This window comes from Neoarius graeffei, chromosome 12 (genome assembly GCF_027579695.1).
Source record: "Neoarius graeffei isolate fNeoGra1 chromosome 12, fNeoGra1.pri, whole genome shotgun sequence".
In the NCBI taxonomy this organism is placed as follows: Eukaryota; Metazoa; Chordata; class Actinopteri; order Siluriformes; family Ariidae; genus Neoarius; species Neoarius graeffei.
The window spans coordinates 62,696,855-62,718,457 of NC_083580.1; the positions used below are offsets into that span (position 1 = coordinate 62,696,855).

At 41.1% G+C, this 21,603-nt stretch overlaps 1 protein-coding gene across 2 annotated transcripts in view; it reads right to left on the reverse strand.

Moving 5' to 3' along the window:
- Positions 1–21,603, reverse strand: part of nfrkb (nuclear factor related to kappaB binding protein) — a 40,697-nt gene that overhangs the window by 7,093 nt on the left and 12,001 nt on the right. Inside the window, exons 6-22 of one of the 2 annotated variants that reach the window (XM_060936172.1) lie at positions 19,072–19,176; positions 18,914–18,987; positions 18,184–18,268; positions 17,910–18,084; positions 17,713–17,824; positions 15,933–16,053; positions 15,735–15,812; positions 15,237–15,316; positions 14,919–14,965; positions 14,728–14,788; positions 14,447–14,621; positions 12,237–12,343; positions 12,023–12,146; positions 8,173–8,252; positions 4,443–4,654; positions 3,267–3,546; positions 518–727 (exon numbers count right to left, since the gene is read on the reverse strand). In XM_060936172.1, coding sequence (XP_060792155.1) covers positions 518–727; positions 3,267–3,546; positions 4,443–4,654; positions 8,173–8,252; positions 12,023–12,146; positions 12,237–12,343; positions 14,447–14,621; positions 14,728–14,788; positions 14,919–14,965; positions 15,237–15,316; positions 15,735–15,812; positions 15,933–16,053; positions 17,713–17,824; positions 17,910–18,084; positions 18,184–18,268; positions 18,914–18,987; positions 19,072–19,176 — 2,126 coding nt within the window. Of the gene's footprint in view, positions 1–517; positions 728–3,266; positions 3,547–4,442; positions 4,655–8,172; positions 8,253–12,022; positions 12,147–12,236; positions 12,344–14,446; positions 14,622–14,727; positions 14,789–14,918; positions 14,966–15,236; positions 15,317–15,734; positions 15,813–15,926; positions 16,054–17,712; positions 17,825–17,909; positions 18,085–18,183; positions 18,269–18,913; positions 18,988–19,071; positions 19,177–21,603 lie in introns of both variants that reach the window. The other variant, XM_060936171.1, reaches the window with a different exon arrangement.

Sequence of the window (21,603 nt, forward strand, 5' to 3'; positions counted from 1 at the left end):
CAAACGTTCATTTTCCAGCACAAAATTAAATGTTACAGGGAAAAAAAAAAGTTTGTATCTGAGCAGCATATTACATATGAAAGCACTTTTCAGATTAAAAAACAAACAAAAAAACAAACAAACAACACATAATGAAGGCTACTGGGTTTTGCTACAAAATTAAGAAGCAAGTATGACAGTCAAAGTGTCCAGAAGAACTGTGGCTGGTTCTGCAAGATGCTCAGTAAAACCCACAGCTTGTTTCTTTATAAAACTGCACTCATTGTACCCGAGACTACTATTTTTTTTTTTTAAGCAAAGAGTCGTGTCACACCAAATACTGACTTTATTTCATTTATTATGGTTTACTGCTGTTTATAGTATTTGTTTTAATGTTGAAACATTTCATTTCATTATTTTTAAGCCATTTTTGGTCTAGAGTATTTCTTTACATGTGCCCAAGACTTTTGCATAGTACTGTACATCTACATAAAAGAAATTACACAGAGTTCATGGTAGGTCGAGTACATGTTTGCACCTGTTTGATGATGTTCTGGCTGGTGACCCCTTGTAGCACTGCAGGAGACGGAGTGTTGGGAGTTGGGCTTCCTGGCGAACTGCTCTGAGCTTTACTGACAGCAACAGCAGAAGCCAGGCCTGGCATAGAGATGCCGCTTTGAGCTCTTGACGCCTGCACCTGGATAGGACTTGCTGTGGACTGACTCCTCAAAGGAAGAGTCACCATAGCCTGCATACATGATAAAAGCCCATATCATCAAACAAGAATAATGAGTCTGGTATCATAATTATCTTCTGAGTGAGAAGAAGGTTATTACAACGTTAATATGTTCCCAGAGAGGGTTTCATAAAATGTTTTTGATGTAGCAGATTAAAAGCTATCCTGACAATTTAAAACACAATTTTAAATTATATTCCTTGGATAGTGCACTTTATTATAATCTATAATGCTCCAGTACACCACCAGTGGACAGTATGTTTACAAAAATGTCAACTGCACCATTACAAATTTTAGCTGAATACCCTGGATAGGGGTGTATATACTGTGACGCAACGCATTGTGATGCAAAAATGTAATGATGTGCATCATGGAAACGTGTGATTCACATCGTGGAACTCCACGTTCTATTAATTACGCATGTGATGCAGTTGCACTGTTTAAACATCAGTGGTCTCAATCTACACAACCGAAGGAGTTAAAATACACAGAGAGCACGCTGGTCATGTGATCACATTCTTTAGTGGAAAGCCCGTGAGATCATCTGTGCTTGTGTCTAACAGCCCAATAACTCCAGGCTGCAAAGACCAACACGTACGTTTTCCAGTCAGGCTGCAAAGACCAACACATACGTTTTCCAGTTACATGACCAAAAGAGCTTTCCAGTAGTTTTCAAACAGAGGCACTGGAAATCAGGCATTTTAGCAGATGTTGGTGCTCTGTATATTCTATGGAGCTCATTATGTTTCAGTCAATCATTTTCACATTCCACAGGTCAGACATTTTCTTTATTCATTCATCATTTTTGGGAGAATTCATACATTTATTTACTTTTAAGATATAGTGAACCTACAGTATATTCAATTTACAGTATTAAACCTCTATGTGCAGCAATATTTGATTTATTCATACCATGCTTGTAGTACTCGAGTCTGACTCATGTCCTAATTTTAAGGACTCGTTACTTGACTTGGACTTGAGCACTGATGACTCGAACTCGTGTATTAACTGCATTCAGACTCGTAAATTGGAGACGAGGACTCAGATTTTTTTGTAACAGGCCATAATAATTTGGCATAAGATATTTATATCTACATTAATTTTTGTACTAATTTCGTGCAAGAGTGTCACACAGGGATGAGAATGAAAAATATTTAAAAAGTCTGAAAAAACCAGGGCGGGGCCCATGGCCCAGGGGGGCGGGGCCCAGGAGCTAATGATTTTTGGCTATTTTTATTTATTTATTTATTTTCTTTATTATTAGACAGGGAGATTATTAGACAGGGAGATTATTATTAGACAGGGAGATTCTTTTGTGTAATCTGAGCTGAAGTGGGTTTTGTGCTTTGGTTTTTTGGGGCGTGCGCGTGCTCTCTCTGCCATGCCGATCCTGTAGGCTGCGCTAACTCAGCTGAAAACTCCGGTCCTCGAGAAAAGAGATAAAAGCCCGCCCACACTGAAAGCTGATTGGCTTATTTTGCTGAGTAACCCAATCAGGATGCTCTTTGTCTGGCATGCGCTACATGAACAAGCACACAGTCTCCCTCGCGCGCGCACATTCTAAGATGCGTGATGCAGACCTTAATGTTGCGCGCGCACGCTCAAAAACGATCATTTTGGTCTGAAAAAGTCGGAAAAATTCTCATCCCTGGTCACACCTGCGCGCCTTGGCACGTGCATCAGATAAACTCTCGGGTGCGCTCTGGACAGCGGACTCGCACCTGCACAGGATTAATGTGCAATTAGCGCGCCTATACAAAAACTGTGAAAAAAAAACACTTCCTTTGCGAAGTATTGAGTTGTGTTGCTGACACATTACCAAGCCTTATTTCCTTGTTTGGTTTCCTGATCCCTGATTTCCTGTTTCTCGTCTTTGATTCTGCCGAGTCTACGATAGCCTGTTTGTGCCTCACGCAACCTATTGCCTGTTTCACTGTTTTATGATTTTGCCTGCCGTTCTGGATTGTTTACCTGTCTTCATTTGTATTAATAAACACACATTCTGCACTTACATCTGTCTCCCAACTATCTCTGACAGAATACTTCGCACTCCCTGACAAAGAGAATGCACACTGACCTGTTCGTCATGTTCAGGAATAAACTAATGTTAATGGCGCTAAAACAGCCACCGTCAAATAATGCAGTTGGAGTCTTGTTCTAGGACTCGACTTGAAATTTTTTTTATTGACTTGGACTTAACCACTGGGGACTCGAGACTGAACTCGGACTCGAGGTTTAGTGACTCGACAACAACACTGACTTATACAAAAATGCATATTGTTTTTGATTCAGAATTAAAAAAGGAGCCTTTTCAGTCATAATACTTCTTCACGAAAAGTTTCTTCAAAATATATTGAGAACTGAATCAAATAGAAATTCTGAAGCCGGTATTGGAAATCAAATTGAATAATGACCAGAGTGTATTGCTACACCCCTACCTCTGAAGTAAATAGTGCACGTGTGAGTCAGGAAGTGATTTTAGATATAGTGCCAAGCACTTACAACATTACTAAAATGACTAAACAAATGGTGACTTGATTGTTGATCTCACCTGGGCAATGCCCTTACTGTGGGCCACACTAACAGGCAGTCTGATATGGTGGGGGGTCTGGTGGTGGATCAGTGTGGCTGCCTGGCCTGCAGAAGCAGCCGGAAGGCCAGGCTGAGCAGTTACTACGCGCACCTGTGGCAGAGACCCCGTTGAAGCGGAATGAGCTACCACTCGAGCTGCAGGCTGCACTGAGGCCTGCTGGGAGGCCTGAGGAGCGACCTGAGCAGCAGATAGTAAAGTACCCAGCTGAGGCATGGAGGGAGGAGACACCAGCAGGACACTGCAAAGAGCATGTACAAACAAACACTTATAATCTCTGCACAATAACATAATTGTAGAAGATGGGGTGTGGTTTAATGTGATCTGCAATGACGGGGGACATGTGGGGACAAGCTAGAGGGATAATCACCAACGTGGCACATGCTTAACTCTCTGCTCAGATAGACAGAAATATCACAGCAACGCTCAGATGTGCCATGTTAGTCATTACTCCTCTAGGACATCACCAAACACCTTCCTCTCAGTGCAGACCCATGCTAACCACACTCCCACCAGGTGCGGTAATACAATTAAAGGGATACTCCAGCAACTGTACCACATGAGCAATTTATTATACCTATTTATTAAGAACCAGACATGTTAAGACTTTCTCTCATTTGTCTTGAATGTAATCATTTAGTAGTAATTTTGAATTTGTATTTAAGAATATTTGACAAATTTCAACAACTGCCCTTCACTGCATCTCTCTCTCTCTCTCTCTCTCTCTCTCTCTCTCTCTCTCTATATATATATATATATATATATATATATATATATATATATATATCAAGATGTTTTGGGGGCATTTTTTTCACCTTTATTGGATAGGACAGTGTAGAGACAGGAAATGAGCGGGAGAGATCGGGAAATGACCTCGGGTCCCCGGATTTATGGTATGGTGCCTTATCCACCTGAGCCATGACGCCCCCAAATCAATATATTTTTAAGTGAGTTCTGAGTAAATCTTAGTACAGAAACACCCATCGAGTCTTGACTGTGGTAACAGCCCATGCACAATAGATGCAATAAATATAAATTCTATTCAAAAGAAAAGAAAGAAAATGTTGGAGTACCCCTTTCAAACTAAATACATTTAGATAAATCAAATTTATGAGGATATTTGTAAGGATTAGCCACCTTGGACTGGTTTTGACTGGATCTGGCACGGCTGCTTTGGTTGGTGTAGACACAGTAGGGGGTAGTGGAGATTTTGGTGTGCCTGGGGTGCTTGGTGTTGGTGTGCTGGGGGGTTGAGGTAAGCTGACAGCAGGCATAGAAACCCCTTCAGGTGCTGAGCTCTGGCCATCTGTAGTACTGCTCTTCACAGCTGCTTCCTTGTTTCCAGACTTCTGAATACAAATATAACCATATGCAAATCTTCAGCCCACAGATGTTTACCATTTCAAGCAGATGTATAATATAAGCAAAGGAACGATGTCATTGTAGAAAGGTGATGACCCCAGTTCAGAAATAACACTTAAAAAAATCAGCTTGGCTAAGAGCTGTGTGTGGTTGTTGGTAGGGGATTCTGGTGGCTATTGAACTAGATTTACTGGATGAACAATTTAACATTAAAAAAAAAAACAGTTAATATCTCAAATGTAATGTGAATTTACCTTCTCATAACTGATAACCAAGTGCTGGAAAACAGATTAATGATCATCTTTCTCCTGTTAGTAGCTCGTACAGAAATGAAGCTGTAATGTGTCAAGCATAGACTGACTAAGGACATTTGGCACAACACCAGCAGGACACGTCCATTGTGAATTTGGTGCAAATGTGTTTAAAAAAAAAAAACACAAAAAAGAAAACAAAAAACACCCCACATACACACAGACTGAGTCAACATACTGTGAATGTGTCAAGCAGCGTGATTATGTAGAATACAGTGGCAGATCCTGTGTACAAATATACAGTATCCAGGACTATCACACGTTTCATAACATTCTGAAGTACAACCACAAATCAGGAAAAATTTGGGACGGTATGGAAAATGCAAATAAAAAAAGAAAGCAGTGATTTCTAAATTTACTTTGACTTGTATTTCCTTGTAGACAATATGAACCCAAGATATTTCATGTTTGTCTGGTCAGCTACATTTAATTTATTAAGATACATACGTTCCTACATTTCAGGCGAGTTAGGATGGGCGCAATTTAGGGCTAATAATGAGGTAAAACAATTAAATAATGATGTAATTTGAAACAGGTGATATCAACAGGTGACTGTAATAATAATTTGGTACAAACTCAGTATCCAGGAAAGGCCCTTTGAGGAGAAAAGACGGGACAAGGATCTCCAGCTTGTCAACAAATCAAAGTCCTTCCCATGCCACAAGGCACATTGGGCGGCGCCGATCTCCGTTTCAGTAGCCCACGGCCTCTCGCCTATTACATAGCTAGGGTTACAGTGGGTGGCCAGTCCTCTGGTAAACGCAAGAGTTTGACTCCCTACTCACATCTTTATTGCGGTGTGTCTCATCAGATGGCAGTAGGTACCATTTTTATGATGGTCTTTGGTATGATCCGACCGCGAGTAGAACTCACAATCTCCTGGTCGAGAGGTGGACATGCTGACTACTAGGCCAACTCATGTTTTTGTCAACAAATGCAATGAGAACATTATTGAAAATGTTCCTCAGAGAAAGCTATATGAAGGGATTTGGATACTTCACCCTCAACAGTGCATATCATTAAATGATTCAGGGAATCTGAAGGAATTTCTGTGCATAAAGGATAAGGGCACAAGCCTAAGCTGAACACCTGTGATCTCTGATCCCTCAGATAGCACTGCATCAAGAACTGTCACTCATATAACCATATGGCCTTGGGATTACTTTGTCAAACTTTTGACAAGCACTACAATACAGAGGTACAACAAATGCCAGTTAAAACTTCTTTTTTTTTGTGCAAAAAGGAAGCCTTATGTTGTGTCCAGAAGTGCCATTGACTTCTCTGGGCTCAGAGGCATCTGGGACGGACCATCACACAGTGGAAACGTGTGTTGGCAAAGGTAAGTTGCACTTCTGTGATGGCAGCATTAATGAAGAAAAGTACACAGATTTTGGAGCAATATATTCTGCCTTCAAGACGACATCTTTTCTAGGGATATTTCGACAAGACAATGCAAAACCACATTCTGAACATGTTACAAAGGCATGGCTGCAGAAGAAGAGGGCGCCTGGCCAATCTGTTCCCAATAGAGAAAGTCTCATCTCATCATCTCTAGCCGCTTTATCCTTCTACAGGGTCGCAGGCAAGCTGGAGCCTATCCCAGCTGACTACGGGCGAAAGGCGGGGTACACCCTGGACAAGTCGCCAGGTCATCACAGGGCCGACACATAGACACAGACAACCATTCACACTCACATTCACACCTACGGTCAATTTAGAGTCACCAGTTAACCTAACCTGCATGTCTTTGGACTGTGGGGGAAACCGGAGCACCCGGAGGAAACCCACGCGGACACGGGGAGAACATGCAAACTCCACACAGAAGGGCCCTCGCCGGCCCCGGGGCTCGAACCCAGGACCTTCTTGCTGTGAGGCGACAGCGCTAACCACTACACCACCGTGCCGCCCCAATAGAGAAAGTGAAATTTGAAATAAAAAAATGACAATGACGACCCCATACTGTTGCACACCTTAAGACCTGTTTGTAGGAAGAATGGGACAAAATAACACCTGAAATGTTTCATCACTTGGTGTCTTCAGTCCCTGAACATCTTTCAAGTGTTGTGAGAAGGAATGACAACATTATAAAGGAGTAAATGCTTTTTTTTCTATCAACTTCTTTCTGAAAAGTGTTGCAAAAATCAAAATTTAAATTAGTTTGAAAAAAACAAAAAATTCTTGAGGTTCAACATGAAAAAATGTGCTGCCATGCTGTTTTGAGTGCAATACAGGTGAAAGATTATTTATTAGCCATTGTTTTCAGTTCTAACTTCAACATACCATCCCAACTTTTTCTGATTTGAGGTTGTATACTGTAATCATAACTGCCCCTCCCTCGTTCCACGGACATAAAACTATTTGTGCATTATTTCATTCAATTAAAAAAATATTTTCATCTGACAAAGCAAAACAAAACATAATACCGTTTTTCTATTCCCACTGGGGCATCTACAGAATGCAAGCATTATGAATTGGATAAAAGGATCCCTTATGCTATCTACGCAGGCAGACCTGTCAGTCATGCGCAGTGTAAATTCTAATGAACAGTCTGTCAGTGCGTTTACATGCACATAGAGAAAATCGAATTTCTGCCGTAGCTCGACTGAAATCGAAGTTCTAAATGCCATGGAAACACCTTAGCTCGGCTGAAATCGAACCGAACTGGATTTCTCGTAATCGAGCTACGCGACCTAGATTATGCGATTGTAGCCGAGCTACTTAGTGCATGTAAACCCTATCGAGCTACGTAGTCGAGCTACTTACTTCAGCACTGCCCCTTCCGGAAGTGACGAGTGACGAGACCACAAGCGGGAAACACAACAGCCTCGGTCGGCATGACAACAGTAGTAGTAGCGAGCAGCAGAAGAGGTCAGGAGGAACAAGGAGAACGAACGAACGAACGAAGAAGAGAAAATGGCGAGCAGAAACGTGCACTTCTGGAGCAATGTATAACTTTGTTTATACTCTTGAATAGCTCTTCTTCATGATGACAACCGGAAGTGTACCAATACGATGGGGCGTGTAGCGCCACCTGTGGCTCGGGTGCACAATGTACCTCACACAATAGCTCGATTTCCTTGTGTGCATGTAGGATTGGATTTCTCTGGCACCCCTGCTGGGACCCTTAGCTCGATTACTGACAGTAGCTCGATTGGAAACAAACTGCTTCATGAAAACTGTGCAGTGGGACTTACAGGCTTAGGGGTTGGTTTGGGTTTCTGCTGCAGAGCTTTTCGTGCCTTGGCTGCAGCTGCTTGAGCCTGGTGGATCCTCTCTGCACAGAAAGAGCACCTCATCATCAACAATAAGCTAATGAACCATGATAGGCTGACATACTGAAAATAAATAAGAACACTGCAGGAAATCAAACTGCTAATCAAAGGTCAAATATCAGCTACTGTACCAGGCCGTATGTAGGCTTTCACATGCCCAAAGTATTATATGACAGACAGTTAGAAATCTTGGAAAGAAAAAAAAAAAGTTAGAAATCACCCTTTTAAGGCTCCTCCTACTGTCACATGTAACAATACAACGCAAAAGGTCAATGATGTGGTGCATTATAAATACGCAATACAATATTTTAATACACTAAATCAAATAATTTATGGATTATTTAAGAATGAAACAACTAGTACACAGATTTTAATATTCAGTCAGTAATTGATTCATTATTCTGAGTACCAGTGAAGATGATCAGTGGCATAAATCTCATATCATCTCTAGCCGCTTTATCCTGTTCTGCAGGGTCGCAGGCAAGCTGGAGCCTATCCCAGCTGACTACGGGCGAAAGGCGGGGTACACCCTGGACAAGTCACCAGGTCATCACAGGGCTGACACGTAGACACAGCCAACCATTCACACTCACATTCACACCTACGGTCAATTTAGAGTCACCAGTTAACCTAACCTGCATGTCTTTGGACTGTGGGGGAAACCGGAGCACCCGGAGGAAACCCACGCGGACACGAGGAGAACATGCAAACTCCGCACAGAAAGGCCCTCGCCGGCCACGGGGCTCGAACCCGGACCTTCTTACTGTGAGGTGACGGCACTAACCACTACACCACCGTGCCGCCTGAGTGGCATAAATAATACCAGCAATATCAGGGATGAGAGTGGGTGCTGATGAAAAAAGCAGAAAATCTGTAATAAGGGACACCCCCCGGGAATTTTTTTTCAAAATGAGACCTTACACACCCTATTTCCTGCAATCTGAGCTGTAGTTAATTAAAACACCTGATGCCTATTTTAATACTTATTGAAATAAAAACACTATTATATAGAACAATATGTATCAAAATCAATATGTGTGTATTGCATTAATTCAAAATAATATCTACATTTTAAGGGGACTGGTTATTACTCATTGTCAACATCACTTGTTTTTCTAAAAAAATGTCGATTAAAATTCATAGTTATTTACAGTTCCATTAATAATTCAAATTTTCATATATTCAATATATTGAATTAAATAAAAACATTTCATATCTTATGGAAACTGACCTTTTCCTAATGTCCACATTACTTGTATATGATTTCTTCACAATGTCTATTTAAACTTTAAAGTTATATAGTTATCAACACTGTCAGCTATAATTCAAATCATATATTCAATGTATTGGATCAAACAAATGCATATTTTATGGGGACTGTCTTTATCTTATTGTCCACATCACTTGTATGTTTTCTTCAAAAGGAAAATGTCCATTTACACTTTTTACAGTTAAAAGTTATTTACAGTTCCCAGTTATTTTTGAAACAAATCTTCATTTGATCATTTAGACTTCAGCTTCTTGGCCAAAGACAAAAGCTTATCAGTCCTCTCTTTTTTCCTTTTTCTTTCATTAGCCAGCTCCTCCTGTGTTTTTACATGCTCTAACCTGGCTCTCTTCTGCGCTCTCTCTCACACTCCTCTCTTGCTTTCCTTTTGCTTTGCTAAACTTGTTTTTTATACCAGCATCAATTTCACGTACCTTCGCTTCATCTTGCTTGTCAATAGTATTCGGCAGCGGCGCGGGAAGACATTGTCGGCAGGGGGTGCTGTGACGTGACCTGGGACATTTTTTTGAAGGGGGGTCTGGGGGTCCTCCCCCAGAAAATTTTGTATTTCTTAGATGCAATTTCCTGCATTTTAACCAATCAGGCGTCCGAAATCCTTTTAAGCTTGCAATTGCAATATTTCGTTAAACTGCCTACTACTTATAGGCCTAATCCGTAAAAACGACGTTTTTTTTTTTTTGAGTGATGACGGAAGAATCTGAAGCCTGTATGTCAATGACAATTCTCAGTTAACACGATTACGAAGGACAGGTTATTTTAGAAGCAGAAGCGCACAGCTGTGGTTTAACAGTCGCAGGTTTTACATCTGCTCTAGATAAACTGAAGGAGACGTGGATTCCACCCGATTACAGCCTTACATACCCAGATCCAGTCAAGCGAGTGTGCATTTCAAATACAGTAGTTAGTCGCACGCACGCACACACACACATATGAAACAGAACAACACTCTCGCTGGAACAACACAAACACCATGGTTCTCTCAATCAACAGACCGAAATCCATGAACCCACTCATCCTACTACTATGGGTTAGTGACACTTAGTGTTCTATTGCAAAAATCACTCATAAAAGTGATGCAGCGGTATTTCACACTCTCCATTAAGAAAAGTAAAAGTAAAACATGATGAGCATGGACACACCGTTTTAAACGAACATTTTTTAAGACTGTAGTTACATCTGAGTCAACTTCAAAGCACGATGCTAGCAACACCTGCACTTGTTCAAGGCATACCAAATAGGCTCAAGTGAACACGACACAGCGGGCAAAATTAATAACCAAATGGCCTTACCTTAAAACGCTGTCTTGATCATATGACTTCTCGCAATTATTCCACTTAAATCCACACGGTTCTCTTCTGAGACATAGTAACTATTAAGTATCAACTAACTAACTCTTACTCTTCTCTACAGACGGTCGACTCGTACTCGCTTCCTGTTGTAATTTCGCGCGCTGAAAAGCTGAACGTCAACGTCACGACAAAAAAAATTCTGATGGTCCACTAGGCTACATATTAAGTTATAAGTTTTAATTAAATCCTTTTTTAAATAACTAAAATGTAGCCCTCATCATCCTACATCTAAAACATGACATATAAAATCAGCAGAGCCAAATGAAAACAAATAAATAAACAAATATATTTTCACGTAAGTTTTGTTTTATGTTCACGTCAGTTTTGAGGGTCCACCACCAGGGGGTGCTGCCGCACCCCCCGCACCCCCGGTTCCCGCGCCGGTGGTATTCGGCATCTTGAGAAAAAAAACGCCGATTAGAGGAAAGTATTTTTGATATGCAGCTCACGAACATGTGTAAGTTTTGATAAAAGAAAGCGGATGTGGGTGTCTTTGTAAAAACTGTTTTGATTGGCTATTATGGTCTCGAAATCAATGTTTTGACCAATAACAATGTAGATAACACGAATTTTACATCACATTGAACGAGATTAAACGAGACTAAAGATGGCGACTTACAAATAATGTGTAAACATCGTTGGAGTTAATAAAGTTTGAACAGCATGAAGGAACATACCCCAACCCCCTGAAATTAATTTAAAAAAAAAAAAAATTCTCAACGGATTTGGCATAATATAAAAAGCTCGTTTTTTACTCGGAAAAAGCGGAAATCCGCCAAAAAGCAGAAAACTCTCATCCCTGCAATATTCAGAGCATTATGTGACGGAAATTTCACAATATAAATGTCATATTGCCGATCCTTAGTAACAGGTAATATAGCACTACACCATCATTTTAACCTGGTTCTTTGTAACTACTTGCTTTTCCATTCCATCCTTATACAACATCTCTCTGTTCTGTAAATCTGACTGTCCTTCTGCAGGATGATTAAAGCACACAGGCCGCTGCTTACAATCTTCTTTTCATTTACATCTGAGGCTTGGAGGGACATCCTGTTGTCACATTTCATCTCTCACATTGCCCTCAGTGCAGAGCAAGTTTCAGCAACTGTTACATATGTTGTTCAGGGATTACCAAACTCCTCCTGACTCCGGTCACGGTGCAGGTAGATCCACAGCTTGCGACCAATGTCGTATTTCACACATGGGTCCTTCTCATAGTGCAGGCGGTCTAGAGCACCGCTAACAACTGTATTCACCTGTAATTAAGCATAAAGTTGGATAATTTAGACCTTGAAATAAACCAGGAAAACAGGTAGCCAGAGATCAGTGTAGAGTGGGGTTTGGACCTGCGCGCTGGTGACGTCAGGAGCCAAGAACTGAGAGTCTTTTAGCAGCTCACAGATCTCAGCTCGGGTGCCTTCACCATTGGGCAGTCTGGCAGCTGCATCCCGCACTGAGAACACAGAAGAGGTAGGCTCAACATGAACGATAAACTAGAGGCATTTTTTTAATCTGTTTAATTGAACTTCCAGGTAAAAGTGTTAGCACACTGGAGTTTTTACTTTACTGGTACACCAGCTACTCAAATTATCAATTTAGGATCTAGGGCCTAATTTTCAACCATGTATATGCATAAACTGTGTGTACGAAAGGTTCTATGCACCGAGTGAGATTTTATCAAGTTTTGCTCATGTGTTAGGATACGTGCATATTTCCAGACACCCCTGACCATGCGTATGCTAGTGATGGAAAAGTGTATTAACAGGTAAACTGACAATGCTGAGCTTCTATATCACATACTATCCATCATATCAGCACAACAGAGCAATCACTGATTTTGGGGAACTCGCAAGATCCAGACAGATAACAGACGGAATGTAAAGTAAAATCTTCGAAAATTAATATTTAAAGATCAATTGGGGTTATGCCTTCTTTGAAGGTTTGTCTCATGCAGCTTTGCAAAAGTAATGTGTTTTTTTGCACCACTGGCAATGCTATGTTGCAAGTGAGAAATGGATCATCAGTCAATTTCGTTTGTCCAGTGTGGTTTTAGTTGATCTCAATCCTAATGCAATTGGGAAAATAGAACTTACATACATTTATTCCATCCATCCATCCATCCATCCATCCATCCATCCATCCATCCATCCATTATCTCTAGCTGCTTTATCCTGTCCTACAGGGTCGCAGGCAAGCTGGAGCCTATCCCAGCTGACTATGGGTGAGAGGCGGGGTACACCCTGGACAAGTCGCCAGGTCATCACAGGGCTGACACATAGACACAGACAACCATTCACACTCACACTCACACCTACGGTCAATTTAGAGCCACCAATTAGCCTAACCTGCATGTCTTTGGACACGGGGAGAGCATGCAAACTCCACACAGAAAGGCCCTCGTCAGCCATTGGGCTCGAACCCAGGACCTTCTTGCTGTGAGGCGACAGTGCTAACCACTAAACCACCGTGCTGCCATTACATACATTTATCTCATCTCATCTCATTATCTCTAGCCGCTTTATCCTGTTCTACAAGGTCGCAGGCAAGCTGGAGCCTATCCCAGCTGACTACGGGCGAAAGGCGGGGTACACCCTGGACAAGTCGCCAGGTCATCACAGGGCTGACACATAGACACAGACAACCATTCACACTCACATTCACACCTACGGTCAATTCAGAGTCACCAGTTAACCTAACCTGCATGTCTTTGGACTGTGGGGGAAACCGGAGCACCCCGGAGGAAACCCACGCGGACACGGGGAGAACATGCAAACTCCACACAGAAAGGCCCTCGTCAGCCATTGGGCTCGAACCCGGACCTTCTTGCTGTGAGGCGACAGCGCTAACCACTACACCACCGTGCCGCCCACATACATTTATTTATTTACATATTTATTTAGACCTTTTGGTATGTTCAAAGTCATCTGAAGCAAGCAGCACTGTGAGCAGACTACTGTGCTTTTAAAAGGGAAGTTGTTTGACATATATGGAGATTTGATGGTATATCTTTATGCAAATGAGTGTGGCTGTGCACGAACATCCATTTTGAACATGCGGGATTTATCAATGGCCATTGTGTCCATTAAACTCTCGTGGTTACCAGAGGACTAGCCCCCCACTGTAACCCTAGCTATGTAATAGGCGAGAGGCCGAGGGCTGTGGAAACGGAGATCGGTGCCGCCCGATGCGCCACATGGCGTGGGAAGGACTTTAACTTTAACTTAACTAACATTGTGTCCAGCTGTGTGTACAGACTTGTGATAAAATACCAATTCTCATGGGTGTATGGGCACAAATTTAGTGCTTGTTCGAAGCTTACTTTGATAAATGATAACTTTGAATCGTTGAACTTTGATAGTTAAATATCAACACGCAACCCCAACATACAAACAATGGTTTAGAAACAATCTGTTCACTTCAAAAGTGACACAGAACTACAGAAATTTGTAGATGAAGGGATGATATTGACTACACACATTAATTCTGGTATGATATTTGACACTGGTGTAACTAAATTTTTCAAAGAAACGAGCGTACAATTTTTAAGCCATGTTACCCAGCGAGAGGATGGTGACGTAAGCTGGACGGTCAGAGCGCAGCAGTGAGTGCTCACGGGCTTTGTTGAGGGAGGTCTCCTTATCAAAAACTCCTTTGACTGGCCCCACCACAGACTCAAAGCCATGCATACGGAAGGTGAAGGCTTTGTGAGGCTGGTCATACCGTTGCTGCTCCTATGTCAGAGACATGAATAAAGAGTTCAATTGTTTTATTTGCACAGCAACATACTTCAAAATTTTGCAGCACTACACCTTGCATAAGTAGAGGATAAATACATACCTGTTCTTGAAAGACATGCCGCTCCTCTCCTGTGCTGGGCCTCACCACATAATCAGTCCACCTGGAATAAGAACAGAGTGGCCAATAATTTAAAAAACACCCACCCACACACAAAAAGGTAATGAAAGGTATTTTGTTTCAACACAAGATAGAATAATACTAAAAGAGGCTGTCCCTGAAAGCTTACTCACACTCTGGGAGCTGGAGGAGTCAATTCTGCTGCTTCTTCCCCTTCTTGCTGTTAAAAAAAAAATAAAAAACACAGCAGATACAGTATATGGAGATTCCAGAGCCATTCATAACATTCCAAATTGTATGATACACAAAGCAATAACCAAAAAAGAACCTGTGGACCTGGACCAGTGGTGTAACTAAATTTTTCAAAGAAACGAGCGTACAATTTTTAAGCCATGTTACCCAGCGAGAGGATGGTGACGTAAGCTGGAAAAAGCACATGTACAGTACTTGAGTGCCAAAAGTTCCAGTACTGGTGGTACACACAAAAATACCTTGACTACAACATGGTCTTTTGATTCCAACCAAAGCATGCAAAGAGCACCGAGATCCTTTTCACTGTCCTGAGTGGGTCCTGAAAAAATGAGCAGAAAAGCACAAACAAATAAGGAAGTGTATCTAGGACATGAAAATAACAGATTAGATTAAAAAAATTAAACTATTTTACCCAACCAATTCGCCAAATGTTTCAGTTGGTCAGACTTTCCATGACATAACAGGCCAATAAAAAAAAAAAATCCAACGTGAGTTTGCGACTATATTATTAGCTAAATAACCAAGTGACACCAGGGAAAGAAAGTGATTTCTTTCTTAAGATGTCTGCATTGTAACTACAATCAATATCTGAGATTGTTGAACAACTCTTGCACATAAAAAGAAAAACGTTTTAGTAAATCTAGAGCCAGAAACTTTTTGAACGTTGAAACTTTTCCGCTGTTGCAATATTTTTAGTGGTCATCGTGAAAAACAAAAAAAGAGAAAAATCGTCTTACCAATCCATTTCCACTGTTGGGTGAGCTCTCTGAATTCCACATATGGAGTGAAGCCACTCGGTAAAGCCATAGAGCCAGCTGCAAGAGATTAATTAAAAAAAACCAAACAAACAAATAAATAAACCCCCCGCCACCTTAAAATAATCCTCCCAGCAGCATTTTCAAGAAACACAAACCTCTGCATTAACGTACACTTACTCTCCCCAGCTAAGAACTGTAGTGCCGGTATTATTAGCTCTGACCAGCAGGGGGTCATGGAGAACCAGGGATTGAGTGCACTAGCAGCAGAGGCCTGCCACTGCTGTACCTTCTCCTCAATCTGCAAGACAGGATATCAAAGGGGTTTTAACATTACAACATAACATGCCTATTAAGCGTATATAGTGAATAATGAGTCAATAATGAGCCTGATGGCATATATGGTATGATTTTCCATCACTGTTGCAATGTTTAAAGGAACAGTCACCGTATTTCCATAATGAAATATGCTCTTATCTGAATTGAGACGAGCTGCTCCGTACCTATCCGAGCTTTGTGCGACCTCCCAGTCAGTCAGACGCAGTCAGACGCGCTGTCACTCCTGTTAGCAATGTAGCTAGGCTCAGTATGGTCAACGGTATTTTTTGGGGCTGTAGTTAGATGCGACCAAACTCTTCCGCGTTTTTCCTGTTTACATAGGTTTATATGACCAGTGATATGAAACAAGTTCAGTTACACAAATTGAAACGTAGCGATTTTCTATGCTATGGAAAGTCCGCACTATAATGACAGGCGTACTAACACCTTCTGCGCGCTTCGACAGCGCATTGATATCTGAGCTCCGTATCAATGCGCTGCCGAAGCGCGCAGAAGGTGTTAGTACGCCTGTCATTATAGTGCGGACTTTTCATAGCATAGAAAATCGCTACGTTTCAATTTGTGTAACTGAACTTGTTTCATATCACTGGTCATATAAACCTATGTAAACAGGAAAAACGCGGAAGAGTTTGGTCGCATCTAACTACAGCCCCAAAAAATACCGTTGACCATACTGAGCCTAGCTACATTGCTAACAGGAGTGACAGCGCGTCTGACTGCGTCTGACTGACTGGGAGGTCGCGCAAAGCTCGGATAGGTACGGAGCAGCTCGTCTCAATTCAGATAAGAGCATATTTCATTATGGAAATACGGTGGACTGTTCCTTTAAAGTCCTAGATAAACAAAACAGATGAACAGATCAGGGAACTGTGTGTGTGTGGGGGGGATGTTTCCTAATATTCAAATTAACATATTCAATTGGCTTCTGTTCAAGACTTCCAGACAGCCATGCCACTCAAGCATAAGTAAGTGATGGGGTTTTTAAATACGACATTTACAAACATACAAATTAGGACAGGTGATGACAAAACCAACATATGATTCTCAATAAACTTTGTTTCTACACAATAACTGTCAGAAATATAATATTACTGCATTCAAAAAATATGATTTGTAAGTCCACAAAATAAATTATTTTATATAAAAATGAAAAAAAAAATGAAACCTGTATACATTCAAGAGTAGATTTTTAAGTACATTTTTTTTCATTAAATAAGCTGCTTCTAGTCAGTTTGTAATTAAACTTTTTTTTTAATATCCTGAAAAAATATCCATGTTTCTGAAAAGTGTACTGTGCCACAATTTACCATGACAATGATATTAAATGTCACATCACCCAGCTTTAACACAAATTATATACGGTAATTATCAGAGCAGGCTTGACTTCTCTTGTAGCTTTTATTTGCTAGTTTGCTCAGATTTGAGTGTGTAATTTTACTAAAAGCTTAAAATGATGACTAACCACCTTAGACAGAAATTATTCACATCTTCTACTGATGCATGCCCAGAAGACCAACCCTGAAAGCAGTGCTTGACTTTTCCTACCCGTGTTGTTATCTGTGTAGTAACTGTGTTCATAAAGAGCAACAGTAGTTGCTCAAAGCATTTTTAGTGATTATACCAGTGACGAGGATGCCAGATTCTCCTGTCTAAGGATGTCTTCCAACAGATGAAAGAAGCTAATGGCTATTTCCTCCACTGTGTCAGGGCTGTTCTGAGACTCCTCCATAGCTCTGTAATGAACAGAAAACACATTAATCAGTCTGTTAACTTAAGCTGCAAACTCTGGTAACCGTGTGTGCTGGAGGACATGCTCACTCTTCCTTAACGCTCTGCAGAAGAGCAGGTGTGCTGTCGCTAATGGTGGCAGACAACGAGGCTGCTGGTGTCTGACCCTCACAGCCGTCGTCAGCTTCGGTTTTAATAGGCCGCATCTTCTTCCTCCTTTTCTCTTCCCTCATCTTTTTCTTTGACAAGGCCAAGTCAATTAAGGCTACATGCAGGAATAATAATGCACATTACAGAAATTACCTCGATCCATGAGATTAAGAAAATGTAACAGTTTACAAACAAATCTGCTCATGAATCTCACCTATACTGGATCCTTTTCTGCCTATATTTACTCGTGACATGATGTCACCAAGGTGCAAGTCCGATGTCATCAAGTCAGGATGATCCTAAATATTTTATTAAGTGGAGAAAATGTACTGTAATGGAAGCTGCTTTGTAAATGTACTAGATAATAGTTGCTAACATCTCATCTCATTATCTCTAGCCGCTTTATCCTGTTCTACAGGGTCGCAGGCAAGCTGGAGCCTATCCCAGCTGACTACGGGCGAAAGGCGGGGTACACCCTGGACAAGTCGCCAGGTCATCACAGGGCTGACACATAGACACAGACAACCATTCACACTCACATTCACACCTACGGTCAATTTAGAGCCACCAGTTAACCTAACCTGCATGTCTTTGGACTGTGGGGGAAACCGGAGCACCCGGAGGAAACCCACGCGGACACGGGGAGAACATGCAAACTCCACACAGAAAGGCCCTCGCCGGCCCCGGGGCTCGAACCCAGGACCTTCTTGCTGTGAGGTGACAGCGCTAACCACTACACCACCATGCCGCCCTAGTTGCTAACATTTCAGAGGAAATGTACTAGGATCAATGGAAATGTTTGTTAAATTAGGTGGTTTTCTCCACACTGGCCTTATTCGATAAATTTGCTCACCTCTGCTACACAATCTAACTAACAGAACATTTCAGATGATGTGTTATAGCAATGGTGCAGATGCAGTGATTAGAAGTTTGAATAAACTAACTGGCTGTCGTTTCCTCTTCTCTCTATGTCTTCTCAGCATGGCTCTCAAGTCTTTCTCTCCCAGCTCAGGCTTATCTGTATGGAGAGAGAGAGAGAGACTCTCAATTTGCCAATATTAGCCGATATAAGATGAGAGTGGACATAGGATATGACACTCACCTATAGTTTTCATGTCCTGGGTGGAGAGACTGGGCAAAACCCTGAGAGAGACTGTCGGTGTCGGAGAAGACGGGGATGGAGGCGTTGACAGCCAAGAGGCTGTGTCTACAAGTATGGCAAACAAAATTTTTTTATTAATCTAACAACTGTTTTAATTTGTCTATAAAGTGTTCTGGTTCTTCCAGTGATGATCTGTTTCTTCTAAGAAGTATGACTCAACTAAAAATTATTTTAATGAGTTTTCTGTTTATAGCTGATGATTCTTGTAACAGGGGCGGCACGGTGGTGTAGTGGTTAGCGCTGTCGCCTCACAGCAAGAAGGTCCTGGGTTCGAGCCCCGGGGCCGGCGAGGGCCTTTCTGTGTGGAGTTTGCATGTTCTCCCCGTGTCCGCGTGGGTTTCCTCCGGGTGCTCCGGTTTCCCCCACAGTCCAAAGACATGCAGGTTAGGTTAACTGGTGACTCTAAATTGACCATAGGTGTGAATGTGAGTGTGAATGGTTGTCTGTGTCTATGTGTCAGCCCTGTGATGACCTGGCGACTTGTCCAGGGTGTACCCCGCCTTTCGCCCGTAGTCAGCTGGGATAGGCTCCAGCTTGCCTGCGACCCTGTAGAAGGATAAAGCGGCTAGAGATAATGTGATGTGATGTGATGTGATTCTTGTAACAAGTGTTCTGATTTCTAATGAGTGTCAATGTTTCCCACACATTTCCTGACTTTGTTTGGGTGGGACATTACTTTGTGTGTTCAGGTAACGGCAGCCCTTTCGCACCGTTTACAAAATACGGATGAGTCACGGAATACGGATTGATGGAAAATAAAAAATAGGATACAAACTACGGATCTTTTATTCACGGATGTGTGACATTTTCCGTGAAATATCAATAGTAAATTAATAAACATATAAATGCAGGCAAGTTATTTTAATTATGAACTTCGGCAGTCCATTTAATTGTTTTAGACTTCTTAATTTGTCTTATCCGTGATGCATCATCCATATGAAATCCATAATATGCTGAAACGTCGGTGACCAATCCGTAAATTACTAATTAGTTAATATCCGTACCCACTCTGTATTTTGTATCTTTTTTTTTTTTATTAGAATTTACCTGTGACCATTTACTATCCAATCCCTACTTTGTACATCATTCTTTGGGTGAAATATGTAAACTTCACCCCCTTTTGGCAAAAATGGCATTTCAGAGTTGTGTTCCCTGTATATTATTAGATGTTCCACATTTCTTATTAAAAGACTCATCTGCTGATTAGTTAGTATTGGCTCGACTTTATCTGCCGCTTCTACCTCAATCATGTAGCTACCATTGGCAGGTAATGTCATCGTGGAGATAATCTTTGTGATGTTCGTGTCATTATTCCGTAGACTTGTAGCAACATCCGCAAAATTAACCACCCATATGAAATCCGTAATATACTTAAACGTCCGTGACCAATCTATAAATTACTAGCATCCGTATTAAAATCCGTAAGCATGCCGCATTTTGCATCCTTTATGATATTTCCATAATCCGTGACCTAACCGTGTTTTGTCAACCACCGCCCTTTCCACCAGCTACCACAACAGAGATGCCTACCCCAAATTTTGAATTTCAGTATTCTTGAAAACATTTTTCAGTATTTTGGAATAACTTTCAGTAACATTAATTTATGCGCATTTCCATTATAAGAGGTGTATATACCAATATGTTTAACATTTAAATTATTAAAAAGAACTGTTGTGTGAATTGAATAAACAAAACGTGAGCAGCCATCTCAACTGAATTTCCACTCAACAAATTTCTAGAGCATACAATACATCACATTTTTATAAATACAATAGTGTTCCCTGTTTGCAGACATTACGGTTGACTACCAGTCATTGGTATTGAATGTAACTCCTCAAAAGTATTATATTATATTGCCTGGCAAAATGTTCTACCTGTTAACAGATTCTAATAAAATTAAAAAAAAATTTCTTATTTCATGCCAAAGAGAGTCCGACATTGTTATCTTAATGTCCCAATATATAAATACTTCAGCATAACGCTTCAGAAGAGACATTGAATAAAATGACATTTATAATTGTATTTAAAACAGTGGAATGATCCATTTTTTGCCACAATCCCAACAGCACTAATCATAAAATTCTATTTTTGATCATACTACATGTACATTTGCACTTGCAACACTGAAAAGACTTTGAATTAAAGAAGTACAGCCAGTGTTTGATATTTCAGTGAATAAAAATCATACATGTAAAAAGAAACTGAATAAGTTTAACTCACATTTCATGGCACTAATTGGCAAGTTCAACTCCAAGCATAGGTCAACCATCACCGCTTCAGCACGTGTCACGTTCCGTGTCTTTTCATCCACAGATTTCGTAAAAAACTGCTGGATACCCCCAGATTTACTTTCCGCCTGACTCGCCATTTCAACATACTCCATATGTTTTTTGTAGTTGACATGCTGCGTGCAGTCATTGCGACCACCATGAGTGATGTTAATGTCAGTTCTACACAGTTTGCAGTGCGCGT